At 41.2% G+C, this 19443-nt stretch overlaps 1 protein-coding gene across 10 annotated transcripts in view; it reads right to left on the bottom strand.

Annotated features, from left to right (window-relative positions):
• Positions 1-19443, bottom strand: part of LOC106094741 (anion exchange protein 3) — a 189428-nt gene that overhangs the window by 2600 nt on the left and 167385 nt on the right. For all 10 annotated transcript variants that reach the window (XM_059362994.1, XM_059363009.1, XM_059363013.1 and 7 more), the window contains 4 exons: positions 15629-15820; positions 13867-15566; positions 13609-13803; positions 13250-13478 (listed from right to left, as the gene is read on the bottom strand). In XM_059362994.1, coding sequence (XP_059218977.1) covers positions 13250-13478; positions 13609-13803; positions 13867-15566; positions 15629-15820 — 2316 coding nt within the window. The remainder of the gene's footprint in view (positions 1-13249; positions 13479-13608; positions 13804-13866; positions 15567-15628; positions 15821-19443) is intronic.

Below are 19443 nucleotides of genomic sequence, written 5' to 3'. Positions count from 1 at the left end.
AGCCAAATCGGATAAGAATTGCGCCCTCTAGAGGCTCAAGAAGTCAAGACCCAAGATCGGTTTATATGACAGCTATATAAGGTTATATACCGATTTCAACCATACTTGGCACAGTTGTGGGATATCATAACGAAATACTTCGTGCAAAAATTCATTGAAATCGGATAAGAATTGTGCCCTCTAGAGGCTCAAGAAGTCAAGACCCAAGATCGGTTTATATGGCAGCTATATCAGGTTATGGACCGATGTGAACCATACTTGGCACAGTTGTTGGGTATCATAACAAAACACGTCGTGCGAAATTCCATTCCATTCGGATAAGAATTGCGCCCTCTAGAGGCTCAAGAAGTCAAGACCCAAGATCGGTTTATATGGCAGCTATATCAGGTTATGGGCCGATTTGAACCATACTTGGCACAGTTGTTGGATTTCATAACAAATCATGTCGTGCAAAATTTCATTCTGATCGGATAAGAATTGCGCACGCTAGAGGCTCAAGAAGTCAAGACCCAAGATCGGTTTATATGACAGCTATATCAGGTTATGGGCCGATTTGAACCATACTTGGCACAGTTGTTGGATTTCATAACAGATCACGTCGTGCAAAATTTCATTCTGATCGGATAAGAATTGCGCACGCTAGAGGCTCAAGAAGTCAAGACCCAAGATCGGTTTACATGACAGCTATATCAGGTTATGGACCGATTTGAACTATACTTGGCACAGTTATTAGATATCATAGTAAAACACGTCGTGCAAAATTTCATTCCAATCCGATAAGAATTGCGCACTCTAGAGGCTCAAGAAGTCAAGACCCAAGATCGGTTTATATGGCAGCTATATCAAAACATGGACCGATATGGCCCATTTACAATACCAACCGACCTACACTAATAAGAAGTATTTGTGCAAAATTTCAAGCGGCTAGCTTTACTCCTTCGGAAGTTAGCGTGCTTTCGACAGACAGACGGACGGACGGACGGACGGACGGACAGACGGACGGACATGGCTAGATCGACATAAAATGTCACGACGATCAAGAATATATATACTTTATGGGGTCTCAGACGAATATTTCGAGTAGTTACAAACAGAATGACGAAATTAGTATACCCCCCATCTTATGGTGGAGGGTATAAAAATCAATTTGTGTTTGTTTGTAGGTTTGATTGTTTGTATGTTGTGTGTTCCTTATAGACTCAGAGAAACGGCTGAAACGATTTTCTTGAAATTTTCACAGATGGTGCATAATGATACCGTGGTGAAAATAGGGTACTACATTTTTTGATATCTGAAGGGGTGCGGACCCTCCCCCTTACCTTAATTTTCAGAAACGCCAAATCTCAGAGATGGGTTGTGCGATTTAAGCGAAATTTTGTGTGCTCTCATATATTACCCTAAAAATAAAAATTTGGTATCAAAAATTCGGATGGGGTTCCTAGGGGGCTGCCCCACCCTAAAACCTACCAAACATATATTTAGACCAATTACGCCAATATGGAACTCAAAAGAAAGGTATGTAGGATAAGAAAACGTATCTGATATCCGGTTGTCGGACAAATGCTAGGGGGACCACCCCAAGCCCCAAAACATCCCTACATCGGACATATTAACCGACCATAGCAATATGGGACTCAAATGAAAGGTATTTGCGAGTAGAATACGAATCTGATATCCAAATGTGGGACCACGTTTTCGGGGGTCCACCCTTTCCCAAAACACTCCCCAAACATAACTTATTTACTGACCATGGTAATATGGGGCTTAAATAAAAGGTATTTGAACGCAGAATACGAATCTGATATCCCAATATGGGACTAAGTGTTTGGAGGTCCGCCTCTCACCAAAACATCCCCCAAAGGGTCAAAGGGGACAAATTTACGACCATAGCTATATGGGGCTCAATTGAAAGGTCTTTGGGAGTAAAGCACGAATTTGATATACCCCCACAAAACCACCCAAATAGTAAGTATTTTCTGACTATTGCAATTTTAAGCTCAAATAAGAGGGTTTTTTTAGTGGACCACGAATCCGATATATATTGCCAAGGCCAACTCACTGAGTGGCCGATCATCCCTCAAAACACCCCCAACCCGGTCATGTTTGCGACTATGGAAATATGGGGCTCAAATTATAGGTATGTGGGATTAGACCACGTATCTGATATCAACATTGGGGGCCAACTGTCTAGCGGACATCCCACCAACGTATTTGCTCACCAAGACAATTTGGGTCTTTAAGAGAGTGGAAGTTAATATTCATAGTTTTTAGGGCCAATACCCCAAACCGGACATATTTGCTGACTGTTGCAATAAGGAGTTTAAATGATATATAGATATATGAAAATAGAGCACGTTACTGATATATTTTTAGGGCTTAGGGGGACCCACCCACTCCCCAAAACACCCCTAAATCGGGCATATTTAGCGACCATGTCAATGTGGAGCTTAAATGAAAAGAATTGGGGTAGAGCAAGAATTGATACCCACTTTCGGTATCAATTTTTGGGGGTCTACCCCTTTCCCAAAATACCTCACAAACACCAATTTTTTAGTGACCATCGCAATATGGGGCTCAAATAAAGTTATTTGGGAGTAGAATACGAATTTGATATCCAAATGTAGGACCATGTGTTTAGGGCATCACCCCTAAAGGCAAAACCCCCCCAAAGGCAAAACATTGATTGTTTTTAGGGCCCATACCCTAAACCGGACATATTTGCTGACTTTTGCAATAAGGGGTTCAAATGAAAGGTATTTGAGATTAGAAAACAATTTTTATATCCAATTTTGAGACCAATGGCAATATGGGGTTCAAATAAATGATTTTTGAGAGTAGAGCAAGATGCTGATATATTTTTAGGGCTAAGTGGATTTAAAGTGTACTCCATGCTTAAAATTCTTTATTGCAGCCCGATATTCTCATGATGTCTGATTTAGGGGTGTTTTCGGGGGTGAGGTGGTCCCCCAGATCATTGGCCCTGAAAAATATCAGCATCCTGCTCTTCTCTCAAATACCATTTATTTAAACCCTATATTGCCATTGGTTTATGCGGAGTTTACAGGCCCAAACACATGGCCCCAAAATTGGTTATCAAATTCTTTTTATACCCTCCACCATAAGATGGGGGGTATACTAATTTCGTCATTCTGTTTGTAACTACTCGAAATATTCGTCTGAGACCCCATAAAGTATATATATTCTTGATCGTCGTGACATTTTATGTCGATCTAGCCATGTCCGTCCGTCTGTCCGTCCGTCCGTCCGTCCGTCCGTCCGTCCGTCCGTCCGTCTGTCTGTCGAAAGCACGCTAACTTCCGAAGGAGTAAAGCTAGCCGCTTGAAATTTTGCACAAATACTTCTTATTAGTGTAGGTCGGTTGGTATTGTAAATGGGCCATATCGGTCCATGTTTTGATATAGCTGCCATATAAACCGATCTTGGGTCTTGACTTCTTGAGCCTCTAGAGTGCGCAATTCTTATCGGATTGGAATGAAATTTTGCACGACGTGTTTTGCTATGATATCCAATAACTGTGCCAAGTATAGTTCAAATCGGTCCATAACCTGATATAGCTGTCATGTAAACCGATCTTGGGTCTTGACTTCTTGAGCCTCTAGCGTGCGCAATTCTTATCCGATCAGAATGAAATTTTGCACGACGTGTTTTGTTATGAAATCCAACAACTGTGCCAAGTATGGTTCAAATCGGCCCATAACCTGATATAGCTGTCATATAAACCGATCTTGGGTCTTGACTTCTTGAGCCTCTAGCGTGCGCAATTCTTATCCGATCAGAATGAAATTTTGCACGACGTGTTTTGTTTTTATATCCAACAACTGTGCCAAGTATGGTTCAAATCGGTCCATAACCTGATATAGCTGCCATATAAACCGATCTTGGGTCTTGACTTCTTGAGCCTCTAGAGGGCGCAATTCTTATCCGAATGGAATGGAATTTCGCACGACGTGTTTTGTTATGATACCCAACAACTGTGCCAAGTATGGTTCACATCGGTCCATAACCTGATATAGCTGCCATATAAACCGATCTTGGGTCTTGACTTCTTGAGCCTCTAGAGGGCACAATTCTTATCCGATTTCAATGAATTTTTGCACGAAGTATTTCGTTATGATATCCAACAACTGTGCCAAGTATGGTTGAAATCGGTATATAACCTTATATAGCTGTCATATAAACCGATCTTGGGTCTTGACTTCTTGAGCCTCTAGAGGGCGCAATTCTTATCCGATTTGGCTGAAATTTTGCGCGACGTGTTTTCTTATTATATCCAACAACAGTGAGGGCACAATTCTTATCCGATTTGAATGAATTTTTGCACGAAGTATTTCGTTATGATATCCAACAACTGCGCCAAGTATCGTTCAAATCGGTTCATAACCTGATATAGCTGTCATATAAACAGATCTGGGGATTTGATTTTTTGAGTTTCTAGAGGGCGCAATTCCTATCCGATTTGGCTGAAATTTTGCATGACGTATTTTATTTTTACTTTCAACAACTGTGTCAAATAAGGTTCAAATCAGTTCATAACCTGATATAGCTGCCATATAAACCGATCTGGGATCTTGACATCTTGACCCCTAGAAGTCGCAATTATTATCCGATATGCCTGAAATTTTGTACGACGGATCCTCTCATGACCATCAACAAACGTGTTTATTATGGTCTGAATCGGTCTATAGCCCGATTCAGATCCCATATAAATCGTTCTCTCTATTTTACTTCGTGAGCCCCAATGGGCGCAATTCTTATACGAATTGGCTGAAATTTTACACAGGTCTCCAACATATAATTTAATTGTGGTCCGAACCGGACCATATCTTGATATCGTTTTAATAGCAACGCAACTCTTTTCTTATATCCGTTTTTGCCTAAGAAGAGATGCCGGGAAAAGAACTCGACAAATGCGATCCATGGTGGAGGGTATATAAGATTCGGCCCGGCCGAACTTAGCACGCTTTTACTTGTTTTTATCTAAAATACCTTTCATTTGAGCCACATATTGGCATGGTCGAAAAATTTTAACCCTTTGGGGGGTGTTTTGGGGAAGGGGTGATGCCCTAAATACATGATCCTACATTTGGATATCAAATTCGTATTCTACTCCCAAATGCCTTTATTTGAGACCTACATTGCGATGGTCAGTTAAAAATTGCTGTTTGTGGGGTATTTTGGCCCCGAAAGTGGATATCAATTCTTGCTCCGCCCCCCAATACCTTTCATTTACGCCCTACATTGACATAGTCGGTAAATATGTCTGATTTAGGGGTGTTTTGGTGAGTGGGGTGGTTCCCCCAAACACTAAGCCCCGAAAATATATCAGCAACGTGCTCTATTCTCATCTCATATATCTATATATCATTTATTTGAACCCCATATTGCCATTGTCCTCAAAATTTGATATCAAATTTGTTTTCTAGTCTCAAATACCATTCATTTAATTGCAAAAGCCAGCAAATATGTCCGGTTTGGGGTATGGGCCCTAAAAACAATGAATTCGAGCTCCACTGTCTTGAAGTCCCAAATTTTCTTGGTGAGAGAAAACATCCTATTTGGGGATTGTTATGGTGGTCGTACTTCCAAAGACCTTTCATTAGAGCCAGATATTGCTATGGTCGTAAATTTGTCGTCTTTGGGGGATGTTCTCGGTGATGGGCGGTCTACAAACACTTGGCCCACATCTGGATATCAGATTCGTATTCTACACTCAAATAGCTCTTATCTAAGGAAACGTGGTCCGTTAAATGGCCCACCTTCGTCTTCCTCGTGAACAGGCATATCTCAGTCTTCTCTGGGTTAACATTCAGACCTCTGGGTTTAGCCCAGTCATATGCCAAATGCAAGACCCCTTCGGCCCTTTTGCATAACTCGTTCGGATCCTTACTCCTTAGAGCTATTATAACATCGTCTGCATAGCAGACGGGTTCAAATCCCGGGTCATTTATGGTGATCACCCATAGGAGTGGCGATAAACTGCCCCCTTTTGGCGTGACTTGTTGTTGTAGCAGTTTATTGTGTTCTATCTTTCGTCTGATTGATTCTGTTGAGTGTCAAGACCAACGAACTCTGCGACAAAGATGGGGTGCGTCCACAGGGATCTGGGTCTGGCCGGGCAGTTAAACAGGTGACGTGTATCGTGCGGTCCCTGGTTACAATCGGGACATACATCTTGCTCGTCGGCATCAATCGTAGCTCTGTGGGAATTGAGGCGGCTGCATCTGTCGGAACGTAATTGAGCCAGAACTACTCTGGTTTGCCGGGGGAGGTCGATTTCTTCGGGTGCAATGGGTGGCGGTCGTTCTCCAAGGACTACATTCACCCGGTAGCCAATTACCGCGTCTGCTACCGTGTCTGCATGAATGTTGTTCAGACCTGCTTGATATGCCGCTTGATCTAGAGGTTCTCTCTTGTAGCGCTGAACCTCATGCTCTAGATCATGTAGATCTACCTTAAGGCTTCTGGGCGGTGGATATCTATCCACAAGATTATGATTTGGATGGTCTTTGCGATAACAGACCAAAAGGTATTGCTTAGACAGCATGTAGTTATGTCTTCGCACTGGTAGGATCTTTGTCTCCTGATGGAGGTGGTCCACATGAGAACTGAGGAGACAGCCCGTCGCAGTTCGAAGGGCGGCATTCTGACTGATCTGAATATTATTCCACTGTGTGTCACAAAGTTCACGAGACCACACTGGCGCTGCATAACTTACCACAGACTGGCCAATTGCATTGTATGTGTTCAACAAGGTTTCTTTGTCTGCACCCCAAGTGCTGCCAGCAAGTGACTTGAGGACCTTGTTTCTACTTTTGACTTTATCGCCGATTGCTATGGCATGTGGGGAGAATGTGTAAGAGCTGTTAAATGTGTAGTATTTTTTTGGGACTCTTGATGGCCTTGTGCCACTTTCTGCCTGGGACCCACAATTTATCCACCAGTTCCTTAGCATATAGGTTATCCAGTCTCTAAGCACCGGGTCCATCCGGTACTGGTCTAAGCATTAGATCTGTGTGTCGGTCTGCACATTGTTAAAAGCCGCCTCGATGTCAATACATACCGCCAGGGTGTATGTTTGGTATCGAAGGATTCTTCTATTTTATGGACAACCTCGAGCCGAGCAGTCTCCACTGACCTTCCCTTGACATAGGCATGCTGTTTGTATTTGAGCTGTTCGCTGGATGTCCTACTCTTTATCATGGTATCCTCAATACCATCCATGGTTTTGAGTACGCCTATAACCACCACCCTTGCCTCCTGCCAGGCTTTCGGAGTATATACAAGTCCTGGGCATGTTGTGAAAATATTGGCTAGATGAGGCGCCAGATAGTCGGCTTCCTTTTGTAGTAACGCCGGAAATGTTACATCAGGTCCGCGTGATTTAAATGGTTTGAAACTCCTTTACTATAAATTCCGTAATTAAAAACCATCGATCAACGTCATTATTCCAAGATTCCGGTGTTTCTGTGAGTCCCGTCGTATCCTGTGGAAAATGGGTTTTCATCAAATGCCTCAACATATCCTCCGTTGTCTCTGCTCTCACTCCCATATCGTCTACTAAAGTTTCAGTTTGGACATGGGTTTTTGGACCTGTTCGCAGAAAAGCTTCCAGGAGGCACGTTTTGCCGAACACATTGATATCCATTGATATCCACATTGATATCCTACACCACATTGGGTATGCGGGTTAAGTCGTCGAAGCTTTAAATAGTTTAAATTTTAAATGTAGAAATTCGACCAAAAAACCGTAGTGAAAACAAGTAAAAGCGTGCTAAATTCGGTCGGGCCGAATCTTATATACCCTCCACCATGGCTCGCATTTGTCGAATTCTTTTCCCGGGATCTCTTCTTAGGCAAAACAGGATATAAGAAAAGATTTGCTCTGCTATTAGAGCGATATCAAGATATGGTCCAGTTTGGAAAACAATTAAATTATATGTTGGAGACCTGTGTAAAATGTCAGCCAATTCGAATAAGAATTGCGCCCTTTGGGGGCTCAAGAAGTAAAATAGCGAGATCGATTTATATGGGAGCTGTATCGGGCTATAGACCGATTCAGACCATAATAAATACGTATGTTGATGGTCATGAGAGAATCCGTCGTGCAAAATTTCGGGCAAATCGGATAATAATTGCGACCTCTACAGGCTCAAGAAGTCAAGATCCCAGATCGGTTTATATGACAGCTATATCAGGTTATGGACTGATTTGAACCATACTTGGCACAGTTGTTGGATATCATGACAAAACACGTCGTGCCAAAACTCATTCAAATCGGATAAGAATTGCGCCCTCTAGGGGCTCAAGAAGTCAAGACCCAAGATCGGTTTATATGACAGCTATATCAGGTTATGAACCGACTTGAACCATACTGGGCACAGTTGTTGGATATCATGACAAAACACGTCGTGCGAAATTTCATTCCAATCGGACAAGAATTGCGCACTCTAGAGGCTCAAGAAGTCAAGACCCAAGATCGGTTTTTATGGCAACTATATCAGGTTATGGACCGATTTGAACCATACTTGGCACAGTTGTTGGATATCAAAGCAAAACACGTCGTGCAAAATTTCATTCCAATCGGATAAGAATTGCGCACTCTAGAGGCTCAAGAAGTCAAGTCCCAAGATCGGTTTATATGGCAGCTATATCAGGTTATGGACCGATTTGCACCATACCTGGCACAGTTGTTGGATATCAAAGCAAAACACATCGTGCAAAATTTCATTCCAATCGGATAAGAATTGCGCACTTTAGAGGCTCAATAAGTCAAGACCCAAGATCGGTTTATATGGCAGCTATATCAAAACATGGACTGATATGGCCCATTTACAATACAAACCGACCTTAACTAATAAGAAGTATTTGTGCAAAATTTCAAGCGGCTAGCATTACTACTTCGGAAGTTAGCGTGCTTTCGACAGACAGACGGACGGACGGACGGACAGACGGACGGACATTGCTAGATAAGAATATATATACTGTATGGGGTCTCAGACGAATATTTCGAGTAGTTACAAACAGAATGACGAAATTACAATAGTATACCCCCCATCCTATCAAAACATGGACTGATATGGCCCATTTACAATGCAAACCGACCTTAACTAATAAGAAGTATTTGTGCAAAATTTCAAGCGGCTAGCTTTATTCCTTCGGAAGTTAGCGTGCTTTCGACGGACATTGCTAGATCGACATAAAATGTCACAACGATCAAGAATATATATACTTTATGGGGTCTCAGACGAATATTTCGAGTAGTTACAAACAGAATGACGAAATTACAATAGTATACCCCCCATCCTATGGTGGAGGGTATAAAAAGACAAGATAGGTTGATATATTCGTTAGCAAACGCCTTAAAAGTGAAAATCGGGAGATACATATAAATATATGGGAGCTATATCTAAATCTCAAGAAATTTTTCTGAAATTCGCCAGTGATCAGAAAAGTAATAGCAGAAACCTTAGTGACGAATTTTGTGAGGATCGGTTAATATATGACCAAATTATTGCAATATTAGTCAAAATCGGACGCAAATATTTTTTTTCTATCAGCCAACGCACAGAGGATGCCCCCAATGAATGCAGTGCATTGCGTTGGTGAGAGGAAATCAGGAATTGGAGGGGGAAAGGGTGTAGTGCTTATTGACATTTGTCCTAAATCTTTGGATGTCAAAGTGGGTGGGAAAAACATTAGCCGGAAGTCGATTCTACATACGAACGGTTCGGGAGAAATAAGAATTCTCTCTATAACATTATGTCTAGTATGCCTGATATACATCCTCACATCAGAATTAGAAGACGAATATCAGACGAACACACACCATGAATGTACCGATAGAACAGCGCCAAACAACCCATATTGTGACGTTAATAAAGGGAGGCAATAGAGTTGGATACCCCACTGTCCCCAATCAACCCCATCGCTCGCCTCTGTACACAGTCCAGTAGCTCCAGGGATGATTTTGAAGCTCCAGCTCATACATGTGAGTTGTACTCCTTTTTCGGTGTTATGAAAGAGGTGTAGATGTTAAGAAGATCAGACGGAGTGAAGCAATTCTTACACCGTTTAAAGAAGCCTAAACACTTTAATGCTTCTTTCGACACTTCAAATACATGTTCAGACGAACGGACAATATATACGGACAAACCGACATACACAGTTAGAATCATAGAAAAAGACATTGTGCAACATTTTGAGATACGCTGACAAAGGCTCCAAAAAGTGAAAATCGGTTGATACATACATATGGGGGCTATATCTGAATATGAACCAATTTCTTTGCAATATCGGGAGTCGTAAGGGAATCCTTTGTGCCAAATTTCATGTGAATCGGTCTACAAATTACCACGGACGAATATATAGATACGAGAGCTATATCCAAATCTGAACAGACTTCGACCAAAATCCGCATGTTTCGTGATAGTCGTAGAAGAAAGCGTATTGTAAAGTTTTGAGAAGATCGGTTAATACATGCGCTTGCCAAGGCTCTAGAAGTTGAAATTGGGCGATAGATATATATGGGAGCTATATCAGTATCTGAACCGATTTCTATCAAATTCACCAGTAATATTGAGACTCATAAGAGACTCTCTTGTGACAAATTTCGTTAGAATCGGTTTACAAATGACGATATAATTGCAATTTTAGTCCAAATCGGACAAACATACATATGGGAGCTATATTCAAATCTGAATCAATTTTTTCCAATTTCAATAGGCTTTGTCTCTAGGCCAACAAAGATGCTTGTTCCAAATTTGACGACGATGGGATCAAAATTCTGAACTGTACGTTGTAAACAAATTACCATGTACAGACAGACGAGCATAGCTAAATAGAATCAGAAAATTATTTTGTATGCATCGGCATACTTATCGATGGGTCTAGCTATCTTCTTTATGGGTGTTATAAATAATTTCACACCCTGTACCACAGAAGTGGTGTAGGGTATGAAAAGGGAATAAAATTCTTTGAAGAGGATATAGAAAAATGTTGAATTTTTGGTGACAACTCTATTTAAAAATCACAACATTTGGTCCAATTTTGGAATACATCCAGATCCCAAAAACAACATTTCATCGACAACATTATGTGCTCGTCTGTGCGGGTATCACAGTAAGATGTGGGCTATTCCACTATTTTGTAAAATAAAATGTTCGCGAATAAGCTTTAGGGTTCATCTGGAAAAAATACAGTTCCTGATAACTAACCGGTACACTAATTTATCGAGGGGACTAACCTTCTGTTAACAAAATTGGATTTCGCGTACACTTTTATGGTAAATGAAAAAGCGTTCTCAAAAATGTGTACAAATTTGCAAATAATTTTTAAAGACAGTCTTTCATTTGCAAGTAGGGGAGAGCGTGAGAGCGAAAAACATTTTGAGAGTCTTGTAAATGAGAGGTTGTAAATTTGTGATGGAGGTTTTTTTTACTAGCAGTTAAAAAAAGAATCTGAGCAAAGCTTCAGCTCAATATCTCCATATTTGAAGACTGAAGCGTGATTTCAACAGACAGACGGACGGACATGGCTAGATCGTCTTAGATTTTTAAGACGACCAGGAATATAAAGGGTGATTTTAGTTCTTATCTTTCTTTGGTAACACTGGTTCAAACAGCTCACGAACGTTTCGTATTTTGTTTCACTGTCAAACATCTTCAGTTTAGTCTATAATTTATATACAAACGAACAACTCTTGCAAATTATTGAATTTTATTATCAAAACGCGTGCCAAACAGCATGCTACCGATTCAAATAAAGATTTCATGCATTTTTCTGTATGTTATGTGTTTTTTTTTAACTTTCCTATAGATCTTAAAAATCACCCTTTTCCGAGTAATTAAGGCGTTTTGAAAAACCCACCTATGTATATTGATGATTTGAATATTTTCGGTGAATTGTCCCTTTCCGTGAATTGTCGGTGAATTGTCCATTTCCATCCCAAAACAATAATGTTGTTGGACAACTCATTTAATTTTAATATGGCGAATTTCCCTTTCTTTTTCCTTATGAAATATTTTATTGTATATTGTTCTAAAAACTCTCTTAATAAAATTTGTTGCCGTACTAATCTTTATTTTCCTGGGAAGGTTGATTTCCAACAACTGCGAGTGGAAGTTGAAATGTCTTCCTGTATATTTTTTAAACCAGTTTAATTTGATCTGATTTTCCTGTCTGCACACCATTGTGTCAAGGTATAGTAATTTGTAGTTCTGTAAATTGTATTTGCTTGTCAAATGGGTTGATTACCTGGAGTGTATTCTCCAGTGCCGTTTTCTAAATGACACAGAATTTGTCGTCCACATGTTTCGTCAAGAACCTTGGTTTCCTGGTCAGTTTTCTTATCGAAACGTCCAATGAATCGTCCATTATAACATCCGCAATTATGGGTGATATGTGGCGATTGAGCCACTAGAGTGCGCAATTCTCATTCGATTTGGCTGAAATTTAGCATGAAGTGTTTTGGTATGACTTCCAACAACTTTGCTTACTATGGTTCAAATCGGTCTATAAATTGATACATCTGCCATATAAACCGATCTTGACTTCTTGAGCCACTAGAGGGTGCAATTCTTATCCGATTTGGCTAAAATTATGCATGAAGTATTTTGTTATGATTTCCAACAACTGCGATATATATGGCTCAAATTGGTATATAACCTGATAAGGCTGGCATATAAATCGATCTGGGATCTTGACTTCTTAAGCATCTAGAGGGCGCAATTCTCATTCGAATGGAGTGAAATATAACCCAATGACTTCTACTATGGTCTTCAACATTCAATTCACTTATGGTCCGAATCGGACTATAATTTGATATATCTCCAATAGCATAACAATTCTTATCCATTATTCTTTGTTTGCTTAAAAAGAGTTACTGTAACAATGGGAACATTTTGCAATAAGATTGAAAACTCGGAAAAGAAAAATTGATAAGAATTCCGACGGATCTTATATTATTCGATTTCGCTGAAATTCGAAACAGTGATCTGAACATGTTTAGATATCGCTGCAATATAGGATAATTTTCCAATTAATCCCTTAAAAAAACTGTTACTTGTTTAAGAGTTTTCGGCACACGAATCAAATATGATCCAGATCAGCCATTAATTGGATATATTTGTGATATGATAGTGGATTTATAATAAAATATAATGATGAATATATCTATGGCATTGGGTATCAAAATGTTGTTATTTGTTTAATTGTAATATGCTTTACTTACCGCAGCAATTTCTTGGGGTTTGTACATTGATCCCAATTTCATGCGTATGGGAACCATCATCACCAAAAAGAAGGGGAAAGCTAGCGATATCTTTGAGGATTTCACAGCCCAGAGTAAAGCCAAACAGCCAACTTGAATGGCCGTAAACATATGCATTTTCCAGGTAGGAACTTTTCGCACATATGGCGTGGGCGGATAATGCTTAACAGGCATAAAGAACAATTTCACTCTGAAGGAAAGAAAGAAACAATAAAGGAGCATGTGAGTTATTTTTTTCTCGTAGTTTAATCATTAAATATTTTAGAGATTTTATTCGATTACGATGCTGCAGTGATTTGACAGGAACCAATGCTAAATACCTTTCGAAGAACTGAACACCACTCATCGAAGCAACGCCCATGTATAGGAACACTCCAAACAACACAGCCATGGGAATGAGACGTAGCAAAGGCGCCATGGTCACGGATAAACCTATCATTAGGGCTACAAAAAAGCCAGAGAGTCGTTGTTCTTTTACATCGATTATTCGGGGCGATTCACCAGGAGCATGGGTTCTATGAATTGAGAATTAGTTAAAGGAGTACGTGGCCAATATTTAAAGACCTCATGCAGCTTACCTGGACATAATTGTTAGGGCAGAAACATGAGCAACTGAACGAACAGTTGCAGCACAATGCCAAGGCATACCAAAAAATCCACAAAGGGTGTTCAGGCAACACAGCAAAACAATATCAAAATGTAGACCAGATCCTTTTTTTAAGCCCCTCTCGGGTTTATCGACAATCAACTCGGATATGTGCGATTCCATGAAGATGAGTATGTACACCAAGAGGGCAGGTATGCCAGCCAAGAAGGGCAACCAAGTTTCTACGGGGCCAAGGCTAACCAACCAGCCACGGTTTACCGGGTCACTGGGTGATATGCCTTCGGGTACGCTCAACTTTTCAGTGTAAACTTGAGGTATGAAATAGTCAACCATAACAAAAATCGTTATAGATATGGGAACACCAAAGTCACCCAATGCCCGACGAGCATTGCGTCCCAAAAAGTGTGAATTACGAAACAGCTTAAGGTAATAGGCCACCGTAAATGTTCCCAATGTTAGGATGGTACAGAACAAGGCAGTATTGGGCATATTCAACGGAGCCTGGTTGCCCAAATCGATGGCAAGGGTATTATTTGTTGTCACATTCGATCCATCTTGAGCGTCGTTCAAAGTATCCAAAGTAGAATTGTCGCCGTCCAGTCTGCCACCTGCTATTGTAGGTGGCGGTAAATTATAGTCGGCCAGCAAGGGATGTTTCTTGTACACCGAGACCAGCTTCATAATTGTCTCCACTATATAGATTAATGTAATCAAAGCCGAGAAAATTTCCTGTGTAAAGCGGGTCAACAGACGCACATAAACACTGCCCTCGAAAGCCGAAACTAAAATTGCAATGACGCCCAGCCATATTCCAATGTAGGCTCTTATGGTTAAAAAGCTAATATTATTTTCCTTGCAAAAATTGTTTAGGGCTTCGTCAAAGAGCAACAGCGGACCTGTAGTGCCTATTATAACCAAGGGCTGGCCTGCGAATGTGTGGAAAATCACTCCCACCACCGAGGCACTCAACAGCGTCTCCGATATGCCAATCAAGTTGTGAGTTTTATCCGAAGCCAAGCCGCCAAAGGTAATAGCCGTCGAAAGGCAGGCAAAGTACATGAAAATGGTAGCAGCCAAAGTCTCTGTATTCAAACCATCCATTATATCACTGCGATACATGGGCAAGCGGCGCTTAAGATCATTGCGTAAACCACCCCACAGCCTGTGAGTCTTCTCCAAAGGACTAGGCTTCTTTTTTTCGCCATCATCATCTTCATCGTCGGGTTTCTTTTCGACCAGGGCAGTGGTAAGCTCTGAGCCAGCCTGTTTCTCCTTAAGCTCTTTGAGCTCCTTCTTATTTTGCAGAGCTTTGGTTTTTCGAGATCTAATCCAATCTTTTTTGGCCTTTAACTCCTCGAAGGGCAGCAGATCATGTCGGTCCCAATTTCCAGGCGGCAAGACAATCGAATCGTCCAAAAACTCATTTATAGCCGAAAGCAGATCTTTGCGATCATCTGCTGAATAAGCGATGCCGTGAAAAGATTCATTGGCCATAAGAGTGGCAATGGATCGGCCAACCTCATGATAATCCAAATCGTAGTTGGGTGGGCCCAATAAGATAAACATAAAACGTACCGGTATGGGGACCTCCGTAAGACTGGGCATGGGTACACCTTCTGCCAAACGAAGAAAAGCAATTGTTGGTTGCTCCAAAAAATCAACTGCGCCAACCTAGAGTTGGAAAAAACACGTTGATGAATATTCAAAATTAGCTAAACAACAAATTGACTCACCAGAACCGTCGTTGCCTCTGCTCCATGAGGTATCCTCTTCAAGATGGTATCATTTTGTAATTTCTTCAAATCCTCCTGTGAAGATGAATACATGTCGTCTTTCATGTCGATTTTAAGATCATTGCTCTTTTTGCTACCACCAATTTCAAGGGCGGGCATGATTTTGATTTTTTTATCATCGCCCGAAAGATTCTGCACAAAGGGATAAAAAAAAACACAATAATTAATTACCAATCTTATATTTAGCTTGCACTCTTTAGTTAGCAAATGCACAAACTGAACTAGCCATGCAAAATATTACCAAAATCCAAACAATACAAAAATTACGAAATTTGCAATTGAATATATACATAAAACCAACATAAAGACAATATTTACAAAATATTTTACCATCCGCCATACCGAATGGTATGGTGTTCGACCAGCAGAGTCTGGTGTGTTCTATGTGGATTCACTTTCCCTTCACCCCTTGAAACGACTAGTTATGTTTACGCGAATGAAGTGTCACCTTACGTCAGACATCTAAAAAACTGCAGCTACTTGATGACAAATAGTATGCAGTTCAATTTTAATATGACGCTGTTTAATCTTGCATTCACAAGCCTTGATATGTAGCAATGAAGCCACAGTTTCTGCCTAAGTTCGCGTTGAGAATTAATCGGTAAAAACGGGCTGAGTTCGACCGAGCCAAATTTTGGTTGCCCACCACCATGGGTTCCGTTACCTATTATAACTTCTTACGGATGCTGACTGAGGAGGGATTTGAACCCGTCTGCTATGCAGACGATGTTATAATACTTCTAAGAGGTAAGGATCCGAACGAACTATTCAGAAGGGCCGAAAGGGTCTTGCATATGGCATATGACTGGGCTAGACCCACAGGTCTCAATGTTAACCCAGAGAAGACTTCTCGAGGAAGACGAAGGTGGGTCAATTTGATTAACCGCGTTTCTTCAATAAGACGATTTCGATATCTGACAAGGTCAAATAATTAGGTGTGATCTTGGACAGGAAACTGAAGTGGGCGAAATGGGGCCTGAATCCTAGGATAGTCCACTGGCTCTACAGAAGCGTGATTAGACCAATACTTACTTACGCCTCAGTTGTTTGGTGGACTGCTATGGAAAAAAAGTGCAAAATAAGGACCATACAACAGGTTCAGAGAACATGTTGTCATGGCATAGGCGGAGCGATGAGGACCCACCCACTAGCGCACTGGAGACTATTCTAGATATCCGACCCATTGACATGCAGATTAAGTGTGAGGCAGCCAATACAGCTATGGGACTTAACGCGATGGGAGAAAGGATTTAGGATGGGGGCAGCTTATACCATCGCGGTATAATCGAGGCGACGATAGGAAAACTGGAAAAAGGAAAGGGAGAGGTTTCCACACTGCTGCCATCGGCACAGTCTTGGTTTGACGGAACCCTAGTATTGCCATCTGGAAGATCATGTTACACGGATGGATCAAAGCTAGAGGACAGAGAGGGCCTGGAGGTCTACATTGAAAACCCAGCGACTGACATCTGTTTTAGACTGTCTGACCATAATACGGTCCAGAGGACTGACATCAGTAAGCTTGGTTAACCCGAAGCCTTTCGTTTCGACGCAGTCCGACGAATGCGCATGCAACAGTGTGGAAAGCGAAACCGTCAGTAGGACGGCAAAAATTCTATGGGGGGATCCAAATCATGAGAAGACAAGGCTATTACTGAAAGGAAGCAAGAAAGAGGTCAGTTTAGCTATTGGTATCATAACGGGACACATAGGACTACGAGCTCACTTATGTAAAATCGGTGCGTCAAGTGATAGCATGTGTAGGGCAGGCGGGGAAGATGATGAGACGTTGGAGCATTTCCTTTGTCATTGCCCGGCTTTCGCGTCCAAAAGACACCGGTACTTAGGTGGAGACACAATATCAGGCATGAACCAACTTAGGGGAGTGGCATTGAAAACAATTAAGGATTTTGTAAATAGCACGGTTCAAATCCCTCCTCAGTCAGCATCCGTAATAGGTCATTTGTGGTGATCACCTATAGGAGTGGCGATATCTGCACCTGGAGTGTCCGAACTTTTTATGAAGAGGGTGCAGTATACGCATTGGAGGATGTTTTGAAGTCGTACAGTGCCACTGAGAATTTGTGGTTAGCCGGAGACTGAAGCACCTTTTCTCCAGGTTTATCGAAAGAGAATACGACTGGCGTGAGTGCATTTCTCAGTGCATTCTTATAAATTCTAAACTTATCCATATAAGTTTCCCATTAACCCATTTTTCTTCTTCGACCTACTGACCGGACAAGCCAATTTATAAGACGACGTCATTTGGGACTCCAGGCTCTGAACCTGGAGTCCCAACTTATATGGAAAAGTTTAGAATTTATAAGAATGCACTGAGAAAGGTCAAAAGGTTGAACTTTGGCAGATTGATCGAGGAACTCTCAAACATTGGGTTGCCCAAAAAGTAATTGCGGATTTTTCATATAGTCGGCGTTGACAAATTTTTTCACAGCTTGTGACTCTGTAATTGCATTCTTTCTTCTTTCAGTTATCAGCTGTTACTTTTAGCTTGCTTTAGAAAAAAAGTGTAAAAAATATATTTGATTAAAATTCATTATAAGTTTTATTAAAAATGCATTTACTTTCTTTTAAAAAATCCGCAATTACTTTTTGGGCAACCCATATAAAAGATGTAAATATAAATTTTGCCCATGAACATTCGACTAAGGAACAGGGACTAACTTCTCACTTATCTGTGAGTGCAGTCCGATAAAGGATACTTCAAGATTAAGGAAGCTAATGGTCAAAGACTCTCTATTTACGGGAAATCTGCAGGAGCCGGATGGGGAATGGGCCGAAGCTCCTAGTGAGACTCTATTGAATTTGCTTGTGACACATTTTCCGGGCTCTGGGCTCAAGGAAGTGGCGGAAATAGATTTAGGGATAAGGGAACGGAGGCCATCGTAGAGCAAAGGTTAGCATGTCCGCCTATGACACTGAATGCCTGGGTTTGAAACCTGGCGAGACCATCAGAAAAAATTTTCAGCGGCTGTTTTCCCCTCCTAATGCTGGCAACATTTGTGAGGTGCTATGCCATGTAAAACTTCTCTCCAAAGAGGTGTCGCACTGCGGCACGCCGTTCGGACTCGGCTATAAAAAGGAGGTCCCTTATCATTGAGCGTAAACTTGAATCGGACTGCACTCATTGATATGTGTTCCTTAGTGGAATGCTCATGGGCAAAATTTCCAAATTTGCAAGGGAACGGTGATTCTGATATGGTGAGGATACTTGTTACTTATGGTAGTGTACGTTGGGCTTTACACTCTTTCGAACCTTACAAGTCACCCGAACCGGGCGGATTTTACCTGAAAATGCGTAGGCATCGTACGCATACGTACCGTACGAGTGCCTTTCGGAAAGATTTATTGTGTTGATGAGAGCTTGTTTAGAATTTGCTTATGTACCTCAATCATGGAGGAGGGTTAAGGTGCTGTTTATACCGAAGGCAAGGAAGCTGCAATGTAGTGCGGCCAAGGATTTTAATCCGACCAGTCTCACCTCCTTATTTGTTAAGATATTAACAAGACCCCCAAGTTTACTCCACATTAGGAGTAAACTTGGGGGTCTTACTTTCCTAGATGCCAGTGCACATATATTAAGGACAGATCAGTGGATCGAGAGAGGATACTGGATTATAAGGAATTCACCTTGGCGACTTTTTTGGATATTGAAGGAGCCTTTAACAATGTTCATATGTTTGCTATTGAGCGGGCATTATGGGGTACAGGTGTGTGTGATAGCGATATTGAAGGAG

The sequence above is a fragment of the Stomoxys calcitrans genome, chromosome 1, assembly GCF_963082655.1.
Source record: "Stomoxys calcitrans chromosome 1, idStoCalc2.1, whole genome shotgun sequence".
In the NCBI taxonomy this organism is placed as follows: domain Eukaryota; kingdom Metazoa; phylum Arthropoda; class Insecta; order Diptera; family Muscidae; genus Stomoxys; species Stomoxys calcitrans.
The sequence above is the reverse complement of the archived record's forward strand: the minus strand, read 5'-3'. Positions and strand labels throughout refer to the sequence as shown.